Source organism: Sarcophilus harrisii, chromosome 4 (genome assembly GCF_902635505.1).
Source record: "Sarcophilus harrisii chromosome 4, mSarHar1.11, whole genome shotgun sequence".
In the NCBI taxonomy this organism is placed as follows: domain Eukaryota; kingdom Metazoa; phylum Chordata; class Mammalia; order Dasyuromorphia; family Dasyuridae; genus Sarcophilus; species Sarcophilus harrisii.
Genome location: NC_045429.1, coordinates 293,759,811 through 293,781,371, shown reverse-complemented (window position 1 = coordinate 293,781,371; position 21,561 = coordinate 293,759,811). Strand labels below are relative to the sequence as shown.

General features: G+C 36.1%; 1 protein-coding gene and 1 long non-coding RNA gene across 3 annotated transcripts in view; one reads left to right on the top strand and one right to left on the bottom strand.

The window, feature by feature from the left end:
* FOXK2 (forkhead box K2) overlaps positions 1–18,797 on the bottom strand; it is a 76,813-nt gene extending 58,016 nt beyond the window's left edge. For both annotated transcript variants that reach the window (XM_023502847.2, XM_031968427.1), the window contains exon 1: positions 17,928–18,797. In XM_023502847.2, the coding sequence (XP_023358615.2) occupies positions 17,928–18,781 (854 nt within the window). In that variant the 5' untranslated portion in view covers positions 18,782–18,797. The remainder of the gene's footprint in view (positions 1–17,927) is intronic.
* Positions 18,351–19,695, top strand: LOC116423558. Its single transcript, XR_004234173.1, has 2 exons — positions 18,351–18,442; positions 18,785–19,695. It is a non-coding gene; the product is annotated as an uncharacterized LOC116423558 (long non-coding RNA).
* Positions 19,696–21,561: the final 1,866 nt, after the last annotated feature.

The window sequence follows — 21,561 nt, the reverse complement described above, 5'->3', positions numbered from 1 at the left end:
AGCAAAAAACAACTATCTCAGTAGCTGGGCACCTTTGCCAGGAACTTTGTAAGATCAAAGGATCACATAATCATAGATTTGGATCTGAAAGATATCTTAGAGATCCTCAAGTTCAGCTAAAAATGAAGAAATGGAGAGCTAAAAGGATTAAATATTTGAGGGGTTCAAACCTAAGGATTCCTTATACCAATTCCAGTGTTCTGCCCATTTCATCACACTCTTTCTCATAGACCTGAGACCAGTATAATCTCCAATAATCCAAGAGAGGCTTTCTCTGAAAGAGAAGCCCAAGATTAAGGCAAAAAGTGGAACTTAGCCACATAGTAGCCTCTTGATTACAGAAGAGAAAGTACAAACAGCGACTACTCAAACCATCCAAGAGTGCTCCATGGATGAAGTCTGACCACAAAGCACAAAGTTCTACTATAAGAATGTAGAATGGAAAAAATACCATGGTCTGTGAACCCAAGAAGGAAACCCAAAAGAAGGAATTAGTTCCACAAGCACAAGCAAAAAAAAAAAAAAAAAAAAAAAAAAACTACCAGAAAGTCAAAAGTACCTGGAAGAAATGAAGGAAGAGATTAAAAAATAAATTATAGCTCTCAAGGAGAAAAAAAAAAAATGGAAACAATAGCTTAAAACAGAGAACAGAAAATCCTGATTCAAGCAATGGATTCTTTGAAAAATACAATTCCATTAGACAAGAAATGTTAAAATACAATAAAAAAATGTAAAAAGCAAAAGAAAATATAAAATATCTCTGGAAGGAACATCTAACAGGGCTTCAAACAGACTAACTTTTTTTCTTTTCTTTAAGAGGCAAGGAAGTTGTCCCTGAGGCTTAACTGGTCCAATCGTCTAAGGTTTGAACCAATAGCCTGATTGCTAAAGTATATAAAAGAGGCCAAATCCATAAGGACTTAGTGTTCTAAACCCAATTTCTGAAAAAAAATTTTATTTTTACTTAAAAATTACCAAACACCAAATAAAATTAGAATTTCCATATACAAATGAAAACAGAACATGAGAGTTATATGTGAAAACTATGGAACTCTAATAAGTATAGCTTGCTTTTCATTTTAAATACATAAACCTGTCCTGACTAATTGTGCATCAATTCTGTTCTCCTTATGAATTCTTGAAAAATTTTTCAGTGACTACCTTTCATTTTTTTTTAAAGGCAATCCTATTGCCCAGCTTCTTCTCTTATTGACCTCAAGTGGAAAAATTCCCATAAAAACGTGCCTCATCAAACAAAATAAATTTCCACATTGACTGTTGTTGGAATCCTTACAAAGTGTTAACTCGTTAGAGTTGATAGAGACAATAATTATCTAATTTAGCATAGTTCAGTATGATTGATCTGATCTTTCAAGGAGATGTTATGGGCCAGAACTTGAAACAAGATACTAAGTGGAACTGATAGAAACAATGCTTGTGTTCACACCTTTAGAGAGCTCATATAAGCAAGAAGTTCTTAGGGCCAAAGAGCACTCTGGGACAGACACAGAGGCACTCTGGGAGGAATCTCACAAGCCCTCTCTCAAAGGCAAGACAGATTCATTCCAACTTTCACCTTGGTACTGGCTGTAGATATTTTGAAGAAGAGAAGCCGAAGCTGGCAGAAGAAAAAGATTAGTGGCAAGAGCCCTTGGAACCAAGGAAGGAGAGAGGCCTCTAAGAAAGCTAACCGGGCCCAAGGAAAGAGAAAGACTTGGAAAGAGATAAGAAATAAACGTTTGGATTTTATCAGCTGGTTGTATTTGAGGTGATTATTACTTTGAACCAAAAATAAGGCTGCCTCCAGAAAATCTCCCCAAGAAACCTGCTCAGAGAGAACCATTATATTTTAAAGAAGAGAACACCACAGGCTGTGTGTGAAACTCCCATGTCTTATTCTGTACCTTAAGTCCTTCACATCTTTCAGAAGTAGAGGTAGGTAGCACCTTTGAAAAGTGGTTGGTCACTGTGCTTGTTATCATTTTAAAATTTTTCAAAGTTATCTTTTACAATGTTGTTGTATAAATTGGTTTCCTGGTTCTGCTCACTGCATTCTATATAGATTCATAAGTCACTTCAGGTTCCTTTGAAACCAACCCTTTAGTCACTTTTTACAGTACAATTATATTCATATCACAATTAGTTCAGTGCTTCCCAATTGACAGGGACCTCAAAAACACCATTATATTTTTGTACATATGGGTTTTTTTTTTCTGCTTTCTCTGATCTCTTTCGGGGGCGGGGAATGTCTGATAAGAACGTTAATTCATGTTTGTTTAAATGAATTAAAAATGTCTACATATCACAAGGCTGCTTGTATTTTTAAATGTTACCTGATTTTATTGCCACCTACAGTTTTTTTTTTTAATTTTGAACTTTACAAATGCTAAGTATAATGAACATATGCATGTACCTATCCCTATAAGAAAAGAAAAAGGTTTGTATACAGGTTCAGCCTCTAGGTTTACATATTGTTTCTTGATCCTGTTTATCACCACCTCTTATCTGACTATTCCTCCTCAGTTTCTTTTTCTAGATCTTTATCCAGGTCTTGCCCATTAATTAGATCCCACACAACTCTGTCTAGGGCCCTCTTCCCTGCTCTTGGTCTGGTGATCTCATCAGCTTTCATGAGTTTAATTAAAATTTCTATGCAGTTTTTGTTTTTCTTCCAGGGTTATTTTTACCTTCTGAATCCAATTCTTCCTGTGCAACAAGAGAACTATTCGGTTCTGCACACATATATTGTATCTAGGATATACTGTGACATATTTAACATGTATAGAACGGCTTGCCACTTGGGGTAGGGGATGGAGGGAGGGAGGGGAAAAGTCGGAACAGAAGTGAGTGCAAGGGATAATGTTGTAAAAAATTACCCAGGCTGTCAATAAAAAGTTATAATAAAAAAAAATTACCCAGGTATGGGTTCTGTCAAAAAAAAAGTTATAATTATTAAAAATAAAAAAATACTAATGAAACAATTTTAAATAAAACAGTACTAAAAAGATTTTAAAAAATTTCTATGCAGATGATTCTCTGAACTACTTTTCATGCCTAATAAACATGACAAATAATGCCCCGTAGACATCTTAAACTCAACACATCTAAAATTGAATGTATCTTTCCTTTCCAAACCTTCCTCAGTTCTGAACTTCCCTATTACTGTCAAGGGTTATCACCATATACTATCAGTTGTCCTCATTCCTCTCAACCCTCCTCCACCATTCTATCTGTTGCCAAATTCCGTTGAATTACTTTTATAAAATCTCTTGTGTATGTCCTCTTCTCTCATTTGACACTACCATCTCAGTGCAGACTCTTATTACCTGATATCTAGACTACTGCATCAGTCTGCTGGTTAGTCTCTCTAACTCAAGTCTCTTTTCACTCCAGGCCATTCCCTGCTCAGCTATCAAATTAAATTTCCTAAAATACAGATCTGATCACTGATAAACTTTAGTGGCTCTCTATGACCTCTAAGATAAAATGTAAAATGCTCTAGTATCCAAAACCCTTCACAATCTGGCCTCCTCCTATCTTTCCAGTCTTCTTATATTTAATCCTCTCAAGTACACTTATGATCCAGTGACAGTGGCTTCCTTTCTATTCCTTACACAAGACACTCAATTACCAATTCTCTGCATTTTCACTGAATGTCTCCCATTCTCTTTCCTCATTTTTTATCTCCTAGCTTCTTTGGCTTTCTTCAAGTCCCAACTTAAAACACCATCTTCTATGAGAAGCCTCTTCTGATCCTACTTAATGTCTTTCCTCTATGGATATTTCCAATTTATCCTTTATATAGTTTGTGCATAATTTTTTGTACATTGTCTTCTCTCCTTCAATTGTGTCCTCCTTTTTTTTTTTTTTGTATCCCTAGGATTTGGCACAATGCATGGTCATTTAATAAATGCTTAGTTCAACTAAGCATTTGACTGACTGATTTGTATAGTGGTATAAGAAATTCCCATTAAAGAACTCCCAATAAAGAAATTTCCTCTACCAAAGCTAATTAATACTTCCACTACAATCAATAGTCTTAGAGAGCTGGGGGTGTTGAAAAGATTAAATGACTTGTCCAGGATTATAGAGACAATATTATCAGGGGCAACACTTGAACCCAGATCTTCCTCACTACAAGGCCTATGTTTTCATTCATTATGCCATGATCCCCCTATTAGGTCCAACAAGCAAATTAATGTCTAATTTTCTGAAGAGTGACGACCATATGATCTTTTAGATTTCTCCTATCTCTAAAATTCTACCTATGAAATGCTACAGTATTACTGGTATAAGGATATTGAATTACATCCAGGAGATGGCTTAGAGTACCATTTGGTAGTCACATGTAAAAAATAAAAAATTCTCCCACAGGAGGTAAGTGGCAATGAAATAAATAAATAAATAAATTAGGACAGTAGTTTGAATCTCTCTCTCAAAAGACCCGAAACATCACTAATACAATTATTAATGGTCAACCAAAAGGAATCCTTAAATAATAAAGATGTTAGGTTTTTGTTACTACTTATAATAAATATTTGGAACAATATTGGAATATCACTGTATTTTATGACTTCATTCAGGTAACAGCACTAAACCAAACTCCTAAGTAAGATGGAAATAATTAAAATATGGCTAAAGAATTTGTGTTAGAACCAATTATTCTTGCCCAATTCCAAATTCACATTAGAACCTTCTTTTAAAATTTATTCTGCCATCATTTGCCAAGTTTACACTCAGTCTCATTCTAGATATTTCTAATTACTTAATTTCTGTCTGATTACTTCTCTCTTTCCTCTCAATCCTTTCTTGTCTTCCAAACTTCTACCCTAATTCTAGAAATAAATTAAAATTAAAATCATGAAAATATATTAATGGCAAAAATAATTTAAAACCCTTGTTCCTTTTCCAGCATTAGAAGCAATACTATCTTTTTCCTAGCATAGCATTATGTATAGGTGAATGACATTTTTAATTATGAAATCACCATATCAGCTAAACCATGTAGTACAGAGGAAGAGTTTCCAAAAGATGATTTCACTATCAGAAACTTTGTTACTACTCATACAATACAATCTGAATTTTATAATATCATTAAACACTAATTGAAATATAAGTGTGACCAATATAAGGTTCTTGAACACTATAACATCTCATTCTCCTTTTATAAAGGGAGGAATAATCATTTGGTAGCTAACTAATCACAATGATTCTTTCCATCTGTGAAAGGGGTAATTTCTACTGACATCCCTCCCATAGGGGCTGGGCTAGTTTTTTTTTTTCTTGAAAGGCAGGAAAGTTATCTCTGAGATTTAGTTGGAACAGGAGATTGGGGATAAAGAAATTAACACAATCTCCTGGTCTTGAGAAGCATAAAAGGAGCCAGCACCCTTCAGACTTAAGGGATCTCACCATTCTGTGAGGCAATACCATTGGCTGACCAGATAGGTTTTCATATAGCAACAAGGGGAGAAGATTACTCGAACCAAAGTTATAGTCTTGTTAAATATACTTCCTTTGCCAACATTATATAAACTTTCTTCTTTTAGATGGTCTATCAGCATTTGATTTCATTCCAATCTAGAATCAGCAGATTGGCCTAAAAATCAAGCCTGGCTCAAAACATCTGACATTTTGTCAGCAAGAAGTGGATTAAGATGAGCCTGTAGATTCCTTTATTGAAGTCGAATAAAGAGATATGAAGAAAATAGAATTTTAGTTGATTAGGTGGCCCCATGTGGGGGCCTTTCACCCTACAATTGCTCAATCTTCTCAATGGGACAGGGAGTACCTATCCACACATACTCAATAGGACAAGCCTGGTGGGTGACTTGGAAGATAAAGAGTGGCAATTTTATCTCAGACAATATTATCTCAGATTTATTATTAATGGTCCTAGATCCCAGCACAAGGAAAATGGAAATAAACTGTGTATCTTGAGATAGCTCTTAGTTTTTATGGATTATGCCTTGAATATAGAGGGGCTGTTGAAGGATTTAACAATTCTTAGGTACAATGGATCATATAAAACCTGAGAATTCCATCCATTACGACAAATATAGTCAAATATATTGGTTCCCTTATAATGATCTACAAGTTAGTGGTTTGATAGATTTTCTCTTGCTGCTTCCCATGGTCTGCCACACCCTATGACAAGTCAATACTAGCAGCAAGACAAAAAACAAATAAGGATTCAACAAGGAGACAAAAGGACAACAGCAAAGAGGTTTTCTGAGTTCCTAGCAGGTCTCTGTCAGAATATTTTAAAATATTAAAATATTTTAAAATTTTTATATTCTTTTTTTTTTTTTTAAAACTCAAAAGACTCAAAAAGTTGGGTCCTAAAACAATTCAGCTGGGGGAAGGGCAAAGATTAAACCAAATTTCCTCCAAGTCTGCACCACAACTTCCTTGCTTTTAGTAACTGAATTAGTATTATGAAAGTGTGGAGTTAACTTGCTCTTCTCCAGTTCCAGTCACACAGAGTAAGTTAAAAAGAGAAGTTGGAATGACAGGTTATGGACAAGTATGGGCTTTGACCCAGAGGTTCTGCTGGAAAATTTGTTGACCCTTGCTAAGACTGGGAGTATAAAGGAAAAGAAGAATAAAGCAGGAGAGTGAATGAAAATGGAAACCATTAATGATGTTAAGAAAGCTTCAGACTTATTCTATACTACTCTTTCACTACTTTCTCCACAGAGGGGTGAGAGAGAGAGTAAGCGGGTTTTCACAACTAAGCAATTTGAGGGGTTTAAGAAAAGTTTAAATATCCTAACAAGTCACTAGAACAATGGTTATTTCGAATGTGATATAATGTACTGCCAAATCCTTGCTAGTCACAGTGTCACTAACTTAAAAAGCTCACTGAACACTTTTGCAAAGCCAGTTAAATCAGAGGCAAAGGTGAAGACTGTTCTTAGTTCTTTTTTAGATGGCTAAGGTAGCCACCTCCCTGTACATACCCTACTTCCCAAAAGATGAGTTCCTATTGAAGTTGGTTCCCTTATGATGATCTACAAGGGAGTGGTAAAATTCTTAAAAAGAGAATGGTTTGGTAGATTTTTCTCTTGCTGCTCCCCATGGTCTGCCACAACCCAATGACAAGTCAATACTAGCACCTTTTAGGTGAAACACACCTCTAATGAATAAATAAATAAATAAAGCTTTAAAACATGGACCTCCTCCAACATACCATCAATTTAATGGAAATTAAAGCATAAGATTGGGACAGTCACAGTGGCCATAGGTATATCTATGGCTGCCAGTGCAAACAGGTACTCTGGAAAACTGCATGAAGCACAGTACCTACATATCATCATGATAGATAAGCAGAGTGCCAAAGTTTGGCTATGGTTCTTGAAATACAGAATTGATAAGGAGGTAATTAATGCCAGTAAAATTATGCTACACCTCTAGCATCAGGGAAATAAGGACCCTTCAGCTACAATTAAGCCCCTCAAATTTCCCAAGCCCTCCACTTTACTTGAATGTCAGTAGACAAATTACTATAATAGCAGGAGACTCACCAGTAGGTCCCCAATTTCTGAGAGCCCCAAATTTCCAAGCAAAAACTTGGAGAGCAGACAATTAAGGGAATGAGCACCATGAGTTACACTGGTCAACAGCAACATCTACGCCAAATATTATGGATAAGACCAAATAAAAACATTTGGTTTTTTTATTATCTAAATAAAACTAAAGTATAGTTAAACTAAAGTATAGTATTAAACTAAAGTATAGTTAATACCAAACCACATACAGGATATTCCAGAAGATTTTTGCAAAAGGTAATTCCTCCCTAGTGACAGAGATCAAGAAGGTCTGAGTATTTTGTAATATCACTTGCTCTTACAATAATGATGTGGGTCAAATGGTACCTGGCAATACATAGTGGAATGCAGAGAGATGAAGAGTTATCATACCCATCACTGCAGCCACTCAAGACAAAGTAGCCTACATCCTGAATAAATGGTGCAGGGCTACTGACCTCCCAAATGTTTTTTTTTTTTTTTTCCTTTTTAATTTAATAGCCTTTTATTTACAGGATATATACATGGGTAACTTTACAGTATTAACAATTGCCAAACCTCTTGTTCCAATTTTTCACCTCTTACCCCCCCCATCCCCTCCCCTAGATGGCAGGATGACCAGTAGATGTTAAATATATTAAAATATAAATTAGATACACAATAAGTATACATGACCAAAACGTTATTTTGCTGTAGAAAAAGAATCAGACTCTGAAATATTGTACAATTAGCTTGTGAAGGAAATCAAAAATGCAGGTGTGCATAAATATAGGGATTGGGAATTCAATGTAATGGTTTTTAGTCATCTCCCAGAGTTCTATATGTACAACAGCAAGAGTGAAGTTCAAAGTGGGAAAGGATTTTCCAAAGTAGGGGAAGATAAAGGTTCTGTTTAGGAAATTTCCCCTAAATCTCCCCACCTAGTGTTTGATAAACCCAAAGATTCCAGATGTTGGTGGAAGAACTCATTGTTCAACAAAAACTAGATGCAAAACTGGCAGAAATGAGGTACAGAGCATCATCTTCCACAGCATACCAAAATAAGCTCCAATGGACATATGATTTAAATATAAAGGATGATATCAAAAACGAATTAGAGGAATAAGAAATTACCTATTAGATTTACAGATAGAAAGAAAGTTCATAAAAAATTGAAATAGTAAAGGATCATGGAAGATAAAATAAACAATACTGATTATATAAAATTTAAAAGGTTCTAACAAAACTAATATAGTTAAAATAAGAAGAGAAACAAATAAATGGGAATAGGAGAAAATTTTGCAATAAGTTTCTCTAACAAGGATTTCAATCCTAACATAGAAGGAACTGATCCAAATATGTGAATCATTCCCCAATTAATAAATAATCAAAAGACATAAATAGGAAGTTTTCAAAGGAAGACATCTTTTGACTATCAATAGCCACATGAAGAAATGTCCTAAATCAAAGCTTCTTAAACTGTGATTGCAACCCCACGTGGAGTCATCTAATGAAATGTGAGGGTGGCAAAAAAAATGTGGCAATTCAGCAGATTTCTGAACAGAATGACCAAAAATTAATTCAAAATCATACACACAGAGAGAAGAATGTACTGGGAGAAAGGAAAAGGGAGAAGTGGAATGGTGTAAATTATTTGCCATAAAAAAGGCAGCATGAAAAAGCTTTTACAGTAGAGGGGAGGAGGAGGAGAGGGTGAATGAATGAACCTAACTCTCATCAGAATTGGCTCAAAGAGGAAATAATATACACAGGGTATAGGGGTATAGAAATCTTTTTCTCTGCAAGAAAATGTGAGAGTAACAGAATATGGGAAGGGGAGAGGGTGATAAAAGAGAGGCCTATTGGGAGAGAGAGTAGTCAGTACCAAAACATTTTTGAGGAAGGGCGGGTGAAAGGAGAAAGAATAAATGGGGGAGAAATACAGTTAGCAACTGTAATTGTAATTGTAAAAAAATTGTAAAAAACAATTTTCTCTGATAAGGCCTCATTTTTCAAACATAGAGGAAACTGAGTCAAATTTATAAAAAATAAGAGCCATGCTCCAATTGATAAATGATCAAAAGACATGATCTGTGCCCAAAGTGATATAAATTCATGTGGATTCTTGACCTAACACCACCATTATAGGCATGAATACCAAAAGAGATTTGAGGGGGAAAAAAAGAAAAAAATGTTAAAAAAATATTTATAACATCTCTCTTCTCATGGCAGAAAAATTAAAAATTGAGGGGATGTGCCCATCAATTGGGAAATGGTTTAACAAACTGTGATGTTTTTGTGATGGAATATTATTCTATGGGAAATGATAAGCAGAAAGCTCTCAGAAAAATAAACAAATCTGGAAAATCCTCCATGAACTCAAGCAAAATGAAATGTACTATATACAAAGCAATAGCAATCTTCTGGGATGACCGGCTGTAAATGTAAATGGTTTTACTATTCTCAGTAGAACAGCCATCCAAAAGTACCCTGAAGGACATATGAAAAATCCTATCCATACCCAGAGAAGATACTGATTGTGTCTGAATACAGATTAAAACATTCTCTCTCTCTCTCTTTTTTTTAAACTTTTCTTGAGGGTTTTTCTTTTCTTTTCTTTTTTCTTTTGGCTAGGCAATTGGGGTTAAGTGACTTGCCCAGGGTCACACAATTAGGAAGTATTAAGTATGAGAGAGGATATTTTAACTCAGATCTTCCTGACTACAGGGCTAGTACTCTATCCACTGCACCATCTAGCTGCCCCTGAGAGTTTTTATTTTTATTAGAGTGGGAGACTTATACTTTCTTTCAAAACGTGACTTTTATGGAAATGTTCTGTATAACTTCACATGTGGTTTCTTAATTGTGGGTGGGAATAAGGGAGAGAACCTAGAACTCAAAGATTTTAAAAACAAATGTAACTGGGAAAAAATATTAAATTAAAAAAAAAAATCAAACACAATGAATCTGAGCTGTTTACGGCAGCACTTGCCTGTATTGCATTGCAAGACTTTGCTGAAGCCTTGGTTCTGAACATGCAATATGTGCACTTTGCACTGTGCAAGCTTAAACACTGAATACCTTGGCTCAGATTCAAGACAGAATCACATAAAAATTTCTTGGGTAAAAAAGAGATCACAAGTGGGAAAAGTTTAAGAAACCCTGTTCTAAGTCACTTCTAATCAGAAAAATGCAAATTAAAATACCCATTAGTACTGGGTGGATTCTGGGAAAACAAGACATACTTATGCATTATTGTTGGAGCTGATCAAGCCATTCTGAAGACCATTTGAAACTATGTGCAAAAAGTTACTAAACTGTTATGTGACCCTTGACTCATTAAGTCTATATTCCAAAGACATTAATTAAATAGAGGAAAAGTACCCATGTGAACAAAAATATTTCAGCTATTCAGTGGTGGCAATGATTTGGGATCTAAGGAGAAACTCTTCAATTGGAAAATGACTGAACAATTTATGGTATATGAATATAATAAAATATTATTGGACTGTAAGAAGTCATAAAAAGATTGGTTTCAGAGAAACCTGGGAAGATTTGTGTGAACTGCAACAGAGTGAGGTTAGCAAAACTAGTAGAAAAATGTATACAATCAGAAAAATACTACAAAGACAAAATTTTGAATGACATAAGAGCTCTCATCAACACAATTTCAGAGGATTTACAATTACCCCCCCGGATCCTGATGGAGTAAGAAACATATCTTTTAGACAGGACCCATTGGTATTGATTATATATATTCATTATATGGATTGTTTATTTTTCTTTTTCAAAGAGGAGAAAAGGTAGATTTTTTTTTCATTGAAAAAAACAAGCAATGTTTCTGTTTTAAAGCAGAGAACAGAAAGGCCAGAAAGAAGCACAATTAAGCAGGACAGTTATGAAAACTACATTCTGATCTTGTTATGTACTTAAAGATTAAAAAAAAAAAAAGAAGAAGCTAACCATTATAGAGTCCTGCAGTTTTATGTGCAATAATCTTTTTTTGATGTACTATGTGTATGGAAATGCCTTTTTTTTCTTTGGTTAAACTCAGAATAAAAAGAAAAAAAAGATTCTTAGATTTGGCAATTAAGAAATCTTTGGTAACTTTGGATAGCACATTTTCAATTAAATGATGAGGTAAAGAGCCAAATCAAAAAGATTTCCAAGAGAATGTGAGGAATGGGAAATAGAAGAAAAAAGTGTAATGGTTTCTCAAGGAGGTAAGTTAAGGATATAAGAGAGAGTATAGAATGGGAATGGTAGAACCAAGTATTTTTTTTTAAGGACTGAAGAGATATTGGTATCTCTCCAAGGAAAGGCTAAGGAAAGGGGGAAAAATAATGAATTCAGTTTTGGACATGTTGAGGTTATAGGAAATTCAATTTAAGATAATCAATGGGAAGTTGTGATCCACTAAGATTAAACAGTATATAGTAGAGGAAAACATTGATAGCACTTAAAAAAAAAAAATTAGCTATACAGGTATATGGATTAACTACTTACTATTTCTGCCTAATTACCATTTTTGTTTTGGTCAGACCTGATTTCATTAATGTACAGAATTCCTGAAGAAACTCGCTTCACTACTGAAAATGTGCAATCATTCTAAAATTTAGTCTTAGCTGCTTTGGGGTAACTAAGAACTCAAGAAGCTAGTCCTGAATCACATGGCCTTCAGATCATCAGAGGTAGAATTTGAACCCACATTTTCAGAATTCCAATGCTGGCTCTCTCTATCCTCCATTCTCTAAGCCAAGTTTTGATTAAAAATCTAAATTGTTTATTCTTAAGTTTGTTGTCAATCTATTTACAACTTAAAACAATTAAAAGAATCATCACATATGATCTACAAAAAAGAGGAAAAAAAAAGAGAAAAAAAAGTTAAAATTTTGGTACTAATTAGTGTATTTTATGTCTTAAAATGTTAGTGGTTCATTCACTTCATGGACAGAACAGAAAAACATACGATTAGTGGGAGATATAAAACATGGTTTCTGCCCTCAAAGCTTCTGTAAGTTGGAAGAACTATGATAATTTTATTTTTTTAAGTTCCTAATTATTGCTATAAAGAGAAAATACTTTTCATAGACAAGATGAAAACTGGAATTAATGATTGAAAAAGATAACTTTTATTAATTAAACTTACTTTTTCACTAATGGTTATATCATAATTATTGTCAGAAAGGTACAGATAAGCCTGTAAAATCTGAGCATCTACACTATATTGTAAAAAAAAAATTTCAACCAAAAAATGTTTTGAAGATTTTTTTTTTTAAATTCTAGTGGACCTGGAAGTCTTGTCTCCTCTGCTGAACTCTGGCAAGTATTTATTGACATAATGAGAGACAGAATTCTTTTGGAATCGCAGAAATTCCCAAATAGAGATAGAATACTATGACAAATCAGCAAAAGTAAAATAAAATATAAAGGAAGTATGATTTCACTATCAAAAATGTAGCAAAAAAAAAAAAAACTTCTTGCAAACTCAATGCCAAATCTTATAAAAACAAGTGAGTGCAGCAAAAAGGACAACAGTTTAAAATAAGAGATTTTTAAGATGTAAAAAATTGTAAAGTTTATTGCAAAAGCTAATTATTTTACTTTATCAAATATAGTCAGAAAAATGACTAGGATTCCACCCACAATAAAGGTAATTTCCAATGGAATCTAAAATTGAAAAAATTTGACTCACAAGATATTTCAGTGAAACATAATTTATTTTTCTATTATTTGAAATTAATGTCATATGTCTGCCAATCTAAATTCAACTATAGTCAGAGTTCAGATGCTAAATAAACACTAAGCAATCAAAGTTTAGGTCAATTTTTTGTACAAGTTATTCAAGTGAAATCTCATGCAAATGAAAATAACTTTGTTAATCACATTTTAAAATCATTTTCGAAATGATGAAATTTAACATAATTTAAGTTAAGGTGATGTCATATTTTTTTATAAGCCTACTTACAGAAAAGATTATTATATTTGTGAAAAATTATTACCTTGTTATAGTAACTTTAAAGTTTATACAGACTCAGATTATAAAAACAAAGACACCAAATCATAATACAGATAGTTCTCAATTTAAGTAAATTCACATTATGTAAATTTGACTTTAAGTAAATTATTCTGAAATATAAAAGAAATCCTCACTAAAAACAAAACTAAGCAAACAAAAAACTATATTAACATATAGTATGTGCTTGGTCTCTTTACTCTCCTGCGACCTCAGCTGTGAACTCCAGATCCTTCCATTTCCCATATTTTCCTTACCCTCCCCAAACCCAAAAAACAAAACTACACCCACATATCAATCCCTAAAAACCCCCAAAAAACTTCCAAGTGAAAAAGAATGGCTCATCCTAGACCAGGGGCTTGGTTCAAGACCTCTACTATCTGTCCCAAGTCCTGTCTGTTGCCTCTCCTCTCCTGTGTCCCTGTCAGTGTCCTACTGTCCAAGTATCTGCCCCCTCCCCCATGTTCCTCCTCCTGCACTCATTTCTGAGTCCCTGCCATCTTGTATCCTTGAACTATGTGGTAGTCCCTTCCCTTCTCAGGTAGACCCCGTGCAATACATAAATTCACAGAGGTTTACAGAATGTCCATAAAAAGTAAAAAGTGTCTATGTCTTAAAGTTTTTTTCTAAAATGCCAGATAATCCCCCCCCAAAAAAAAACCTTTTTCCTTCATACAAAAATCAAGAATTTCATTCCTTCAAATTACAAAAACCACTTATATTTGTTTCCTAAATAGTGCAGAAAACTAAAATAATGAAATTATTTAGAGTTGGACTCCCACTATTTAATTTACAAGTTAAAAGAGAATGTTACAGAAATTTGACATTTTTATTATTGGTCTAAATACTGGGATAATGACAAGCAACTTATTTCAGCATCAATAACATAAATATACAACAAAAAATTTAGCTCTTCCTATTGTGAAATGTTATTTCTTTGCAGCGAACTCAATTTGTTCTATTTAATGGCTGAATAATTTATGGCCTAATAAATTTAAAATTCTTATTAGCTTAATTAAGCAATTATGTTATTTATTTATATTTATTTTATTATCTTCTGCTGCACTTGCAGAATCTATGATTTCTTGAATTTCTTCCAACCATAACTCTTTTATGATTACTCAGGCTTTAAGACTTGATTTGATTAAAAATGCTATCAAAATGACTAAATAAAATGACCAAATATTCCTTACCCAGGTGAATTAATGGTCCTAAAACACCAATTCATGTCACTCTGAAACTCAAAAGTTCGTCATTATTTCAGAAACTAGAGTCAAATAGGTGAGTAGTTTTCCCATCTAAACTATAAACTTTTTGACTACAAAGAAACTTTAAAAAATATTATCCAGAGCATAGAGAATAGAGGTATTCCCCCAAATGTCCTCTAACCAAAACAGACTCTTTCAAAAATGACTCTAGGAAAGCTTATCTATCCTGATCGCCCTCCATTTAAAAATAAATAAATAAATAAATAAAAAGGATTACCCAATTTTAACTTAACCATTCCCTCAAAATCCTATTCCACTTTGACTTACCGTCTTAGTACTTGCACTAATATCAACAGTGCTTTGGGAACAAGGTTGTTAAGTTTACCAAATGGAATAAGCATAACAGAGAAAACCTAATTTGTGTTCAAATACTATTATAACATGCTTAAAATAAATACAATAGGGGACAGCTAGGTGGCAAAGTGGATAGAGCACCAGCCCTGAAGTCAGGAGGACCTGAGTTCAAATGTGAGCTCAGATGCGTCCTAGCTATGTGACCCTGGGCAACGTCACTTAACTCCAAATGCCTCAGCAAAAAAATAAATAAATAAATAAAGGAAAAAGATGAGCCAGAAAATAAAAATAGTCATCTTACAATATCCTGTTCTACATCTCCCCAAAACTGTCAATAGGGCAGGGCCTTTAGATTAATGTTCAGAAAAAAGCCACATTTGCAGCTTACTTGTACATTTTTAAACCTAAGATATATTTGGGAGAATTGGAGAGTGAGGGGGGAGAAAGAGACACACAGAAAGAGACAGAGAAATAGTGTTTTTTTTTCCTATTCATAGAAATTTAAATGTAGATTGTAAATTAAATTGCACCTGAATAAAATAATTGTACTTCAAAATTACTTATTTGCACTCTTAAATTCAGTACTTCATCAGCCATGAGGAGACAAATCTGTACATACTTCAAATATAATTAAGAATTTACTAATTATCTTGTGTGTTGACTTAGGCTTACTTTTAATTTCTGAGAGAAATGTGTAATATCAAATTAAATCCTAAAGTTACATTCAAGACCAAGAATTTTGACATCTATCCTTTCCTATTGTCTAGAATGAACAAAACTATTTACTGTATTACCAATACTACTACTACTACTATCACTAAATTTTGCCTCTTGTCCTTTAACCACTGAGTAGACTCTCTTATAATCAGAATTGGTGTTATTCATCATCTCTTCAGCAAAGTTTCTTTTCAAAAACAAATACTAATAATTTTACTTACAAGAGATTATCAGAGGATGTTAATTAAGACCAACAGGAATTGAAGTCCACATTACTGAAACTTGCATTTATTCTCTAATTTCTACATTGCAAATAATTGGAATTATATCTAATAATAGGGTAACTAAAGTCCTCTTTATAATTACTTTACTTTGTCTTATTTGACCTAAGTAGGAAATATTTAGTAGTATTTTTTAAAAGCTTGAAAATAAAGGTTATTGAATACAAAATTATTCAACCCAATATACCACTCAAAAAATCATTCCAAACAGACTTGCTGAACAATAAAAATTCTCTTTTGACTACAAAAAGGATTACTAGAATTGCATTCAACATAAACATTTTCTACCTCCAGCAGACTTTTGGAGTGAGATGAGAAATTCAAGAGATGTAGTAAAAATCACAATTTAAACTCTTCAGAGGGAGCAAAGTTATTTGTAAATGAAAAAGTATCATGTTAATAGCATATTATCGGCTTGCAAACCAGTAAACAGCACAATGGTAAATTTATTATTGAGAACACTCTAAGGCATTTATTATAAATTTTGTTTTTTAATGAGTACATGCTTCCAACGTCCTTAACCAGTAACTTGGAGGGAAAAAAAACCCAAATAATCAAAACTTATATTTCCCAGTAAATAAGACAAATAATTCAATACACAAATAACTACAAACACAACGTTCTGTAAATACCTGTAGGAATAATTAACATTTCCTAGAAAGCAAGTTGTTTTTCTGACCAAATATTAACCTACAAAAACTATAGTATCAAAAAAAAAAAGAGCTGCTTTTAGTACTGCTGTATTAACTAACATGACTGAGGTATTTAAATTGACACTTTAAAATTAAGTACTTCAATTATTCAAAAACTTAAATGATCTATCCCTAAAAATGTCTACATCAATGCCAACTACTTTTTAAAAAAACGTCAAAAGCCTATACGTTGAGAATGAAGACATGAACTTGTTTCAAGGGCTTCTAAACACAGGCTATCTCAAAATATTGAATGAAAAGTTAGTTCCTATGCAGCTTTAAAAAATGCCACTGTTATTAAGCAGTTATTTTTAAGACAATACATATTTCCCTCTTGTCAATAATGATGAATTCTATTTATTATTAGATTCTCCACAGTTTCCACAGACGATTAAAGATTTATTGAATAAAGATCTGACATGAGAAGCTTACCAATGATTTTAATGTTAAGAATATAAATAGTACTCACTCTGGTTTACATTAAAAAAACAAATAAACAAACAAAAACAATATCCTGGACAGCACCTGACAGCACAGAGAACTAAACTTGACATCCCAGAAACACGAGAACTGGATGCGCATTTTGGGAAAGCAGCCTATATAGCAAAAGCTACAGCAAAAAGGCAACATCACTGGGTGACATTGTAAAAACATGACCTGTAAAAGCAATACCAAGGAAACTAGAAATGATTATGGCGCGCTGATGGGGCTGTTCAGCGACAGTGACAATAATTGCTCCATTCACTGTTAGACAGCAGGGCATGCAGCAACCAACCCGCAAACTACTCCAAAAGCGCCCTCCCAGGCAGCACAGGAGATAGCTACATCTGTTGGGGAAAGTGGAATACATTTTAAACACAGAACTGTCCCCCTTATCTACAGCACTCCAGCTCCTACTTCAACCTTATGTCCAGCTGGGGAACCCTTATAACTGCTGGAAGGGTGGAAGGAGGGCTAAGCCCTAGACGGAAGATTGGACTCCACCGCAGGAGGAGCGCAGCAGAGAAAGGAGAAGAGGACTACTCAATACAGAAGGAAGTCATCAAGAAATGATGGGGAATATTGGGATGAGCAGATGCGAATAAAGAGGAAGAGCAAGTTGGTGGGTTCGCGGGAAGAAGGCGCCCTGGACTGCCGGCTGGGCTACTCACACTCGGGGCAGCTGCAGCGGGGGCGCCCCCCGCCTCTGGAACACGCCGTCCACGAAGACGCCGTTCTTGCCTAGGCAGCGCAGATAGAAATCTCCGCCGGTGCTGGGGTCTTCAGCGGAGCCGGGCTGGGAAGGCGGGGGAGGCGGGGGTGGCGGGGGCGGCTGCTGCGCCGGGGGCTGAAGCTGAGATTGCTGCTCCCCAGCACCAAAGGCCAAGGGGGTCGGGCTGCCGCCTGGGGGAGTAAAGATCTCAAGGTGGCGCCGGGAAATGAAGCTTGAGTGGCCCATGCTCACATCTACGGAGCCCTGAGACGAATTCCGCCCGATAGTCACCGATCGCTTCTTCATCAGGTACTCGAACTCACGGCCCTCCAACCGAGCCACGGCCCAGCCCCCCGGCGGGGACCCTCTACAGCCGCCACTGCCGTCACCATCGGCGCCACCACCACCGGACCCGGGCGGGGGGGCCGAACCTGTGCCAGAGAGCATCGCCGCCGCCATCCCGGGGCCTGGAAGGTGAGAGGGAGGAACGAAGCTGCCCAAAGCCGGGCGAGCAGGAGCGAGGAGCCTCGAGGCCCCTGGATCGAAGCCCACGGGGGAGGCAGCTCTGGTGCTCGGATCAGCCGGCCACAGCTTATGCACACACCGAGGGGAGAGAAGGGGGAGGGGGATAAGGGAGGAGAAGAGGGGAGGATTAGATGAGAGAACTAGTGAGAAGGTAAGGGGGGAGGGGGGAGGGGGGAGGCAACGAAGGGGAGAAAGGGGGGAGGGAGGCAAAGTGAAAAGCTCAACTAAGCTTGATAGCGCTGACGTCCCGCCCCTCTGGGCCAGTGACTGACAGCTACTTCCTACCATTAGGAATGCAGCACGGCAATGGGGCTATCGACGACTAGCCTATGGCAGGAAACATCGGACATCAAGATCAGTTGTAGAGCTCTTCCACCACCACCACCATCACCCCCCACCCCCCCACCCGCAACACCCCGCCAACTCCCCCCACAAGCTAGACTTTGGGAGCTGCGGAAAACCTGGAACGGCTGAGCATGGAACTCCGGGATGTGGGTTCTATGCACTAAACCCCAGCTAGGCTTGGAATAGAGTGGCTGTTCTCAAGGTCTGGGAAGGAGGGCGCTGCGAGGTCGAGAAAGGCAAGCTCCATGGCCCTTGGGTGGAGCTACTGTAGCCGCTAAACATGAAGCCAGACCCTCAAGGTCACAGAGAGATGGAAGACATGTCAACTATTTTTTTTTCCCCTCAGAACCCTCTACCCTTAGGGAATTATCTGAACCTGGCTTTCAGGAAGCTGAATGGTGAGCAGAGCGTCTTAGGTGCCAGAGACGGAAGAGGGCACCGGAGCTGCCTTGGATGTGCATGTAGCCTGAGACCCGAAGCCTAACATTTGTCTCACTAGCCACCAAATCGCTGGGATGTGAAGGATCAGCCCATTTGGAGCACGTTGTATTTCAGGTCCTGTCTGACTCCTAGCAAGCAGTTCAAAGGGAGTCTTCATGGGTGACTCTTAAAATCCCATTTTCCTTCTAGAATCTCTAAGGATTTCCGGGAAAATATTTATCATTCTGTTTTTGCACCAGCCTGCTATGGTTTACTCTGACACAAAACTTAAAATGAAAAAGGGAGGAGTTAATGAGACTTGTGTATTTAACTGACCATGTGACTAAATGTCTTTCAACTAGTACCATTTCTTTCAAAAATTCTGTCAAAGCTAACTAGTGTTAAATAAAAAGGGCCCAAATCCCTTCACTTCTCTAGGCCCGTTTCTGATTTTTATGGCTTCTTTTCCTATAGATGTCAGAAGGGATTGTGATGTGGCAAAGCAATGAAAATCACGCATATATTTTACATGAACTGCTATTTGGCTTACCTGACAAATACTCTTTGGTCCCTGAAAATATGAAAATATACAATGGTCCCGGTCCACAAAGAATTTTCAGTCCAGTTGCAGAAAAAAGAACTATACAAATGAAACAATTGGTAGACTAGTAGGTGCTTCAAAATGTAATTGACAAACTATATGGTACAGGCATTTATTCAGCAACTATTTATTATTTCCTCCCCTGACACCTTCACTTGAGAAACCAAGTATGCTTGCTTCAAACCTGTCAGCCTTTTAATTTTCCAGACTACTTTTCCACCTTTCCCCTGCATTCATACACACACTTTTCAGCTCCTTTTTATGTGCTGTTTTCTCTCATTAGATAATAAATTCCTTGAGAATAGCTGCATGGATTTTTGTTTGTGTATTCCCAGCACTTAGCATAGTAGCTGACATTCAGGATATATTTGATAAATGCTTTGCTATCTACCTGTTATATGTAAAGCACACATAAAACCTAAAACACAGGTTTGATCATCACACACATACCACTTCAGTAAACTCCAGTGGTTTTATATTGCCTTCAGAGGCAAATACAAAATACTCTCTTTGGCATTGAAAACCCTTCTTAACCTATCCCCTCTCCAGCACCCTTCCCCCTTAGCTTTCTAGTCTTTCTATGTCCTACTCACTGATATGTACTCTTCAATCCAGTGACACTGGCCTTCTTTGGGTTCCATAAACAAAACACTTCATTTCTTCCTTTAAATCTCAACTAAAATTTCATCCTTTACATTAAATCTTCCTGAAACTGTCTTAATTCCAGTGTTTTATTTCTTTTTATTATTTCCTATTTCTCCTGCATATAGTTTGCTTTGTGTATATTTGATTGCATATTGTCTCCTCCATTAAATTTTAAACTCCTTGAAGTCAGGACAGTCTTTTGCCCTTTTTTTTTTTTTTTTTTTCTTTTTTTTTTTTGGTATCTCTCAGTTATATTTCTGTTAGTAAAGGCCAAGTTTAGGGAAATCCTCTTGTCAATAGTTATCTTTTCCAATGCAGTAGCTTTCCTAACCTCTACTTTACTATTGTAACCATTCTTTGGACCCAAGATATCTAGGTCTCTCCAATTCATAAAGTTGTATGGAATCTACAGACATCCATTTTGGGATGCACATTTGCCTAAGATCAGGAAGAAGAACCACAAAAAAGGGCCCAACCCAGGCTCAGGCATTCTTGGGCAGGAAATTTGTTCAGCTGCTATGTATTTGTAGTTGGATGGAGAATAGGCTCAGCTGAGGCAGAGCCAAGATGGCAGAGCAAGAGAGGAAGCATTTGAGTCAAGCTTTTCCTTAACACTTCTTCAACAAAGATACAAAGAATGTATTCTGGTTGGGATTTGCAAGAAGAATTTCACAGTGAATCATTTTTCCAGCCTTGGAAGACTTAGGGAGATGGTTTGGGGAGATATCAAATGAGAAAGGATCAAGACAAGGCAAGAAAAGATCCTAGGGGATCATTGAACAACCTCTGGGTGCAGGAATAAGTATCATTTGGTCATACCATTGCCACCCAAGGTTATAGATAGGTTATAGATAGAAGTTAGAAAGAAGAAATTGTAAGCATGCCTGAGAATGGAATAAATTCTAGGAAGCACATAGTATGGATAACTCAGATCCCTGAGGCAGAGGACAAGTCTTGCAGGTCAAAAGGGAGCTGATAGTTCTGTTCCTCTGAAGCTGAAGTTATAAGTATAACCTAGTGTTTGATAACCCCTAAACCATACCTATTGAAGCAATAA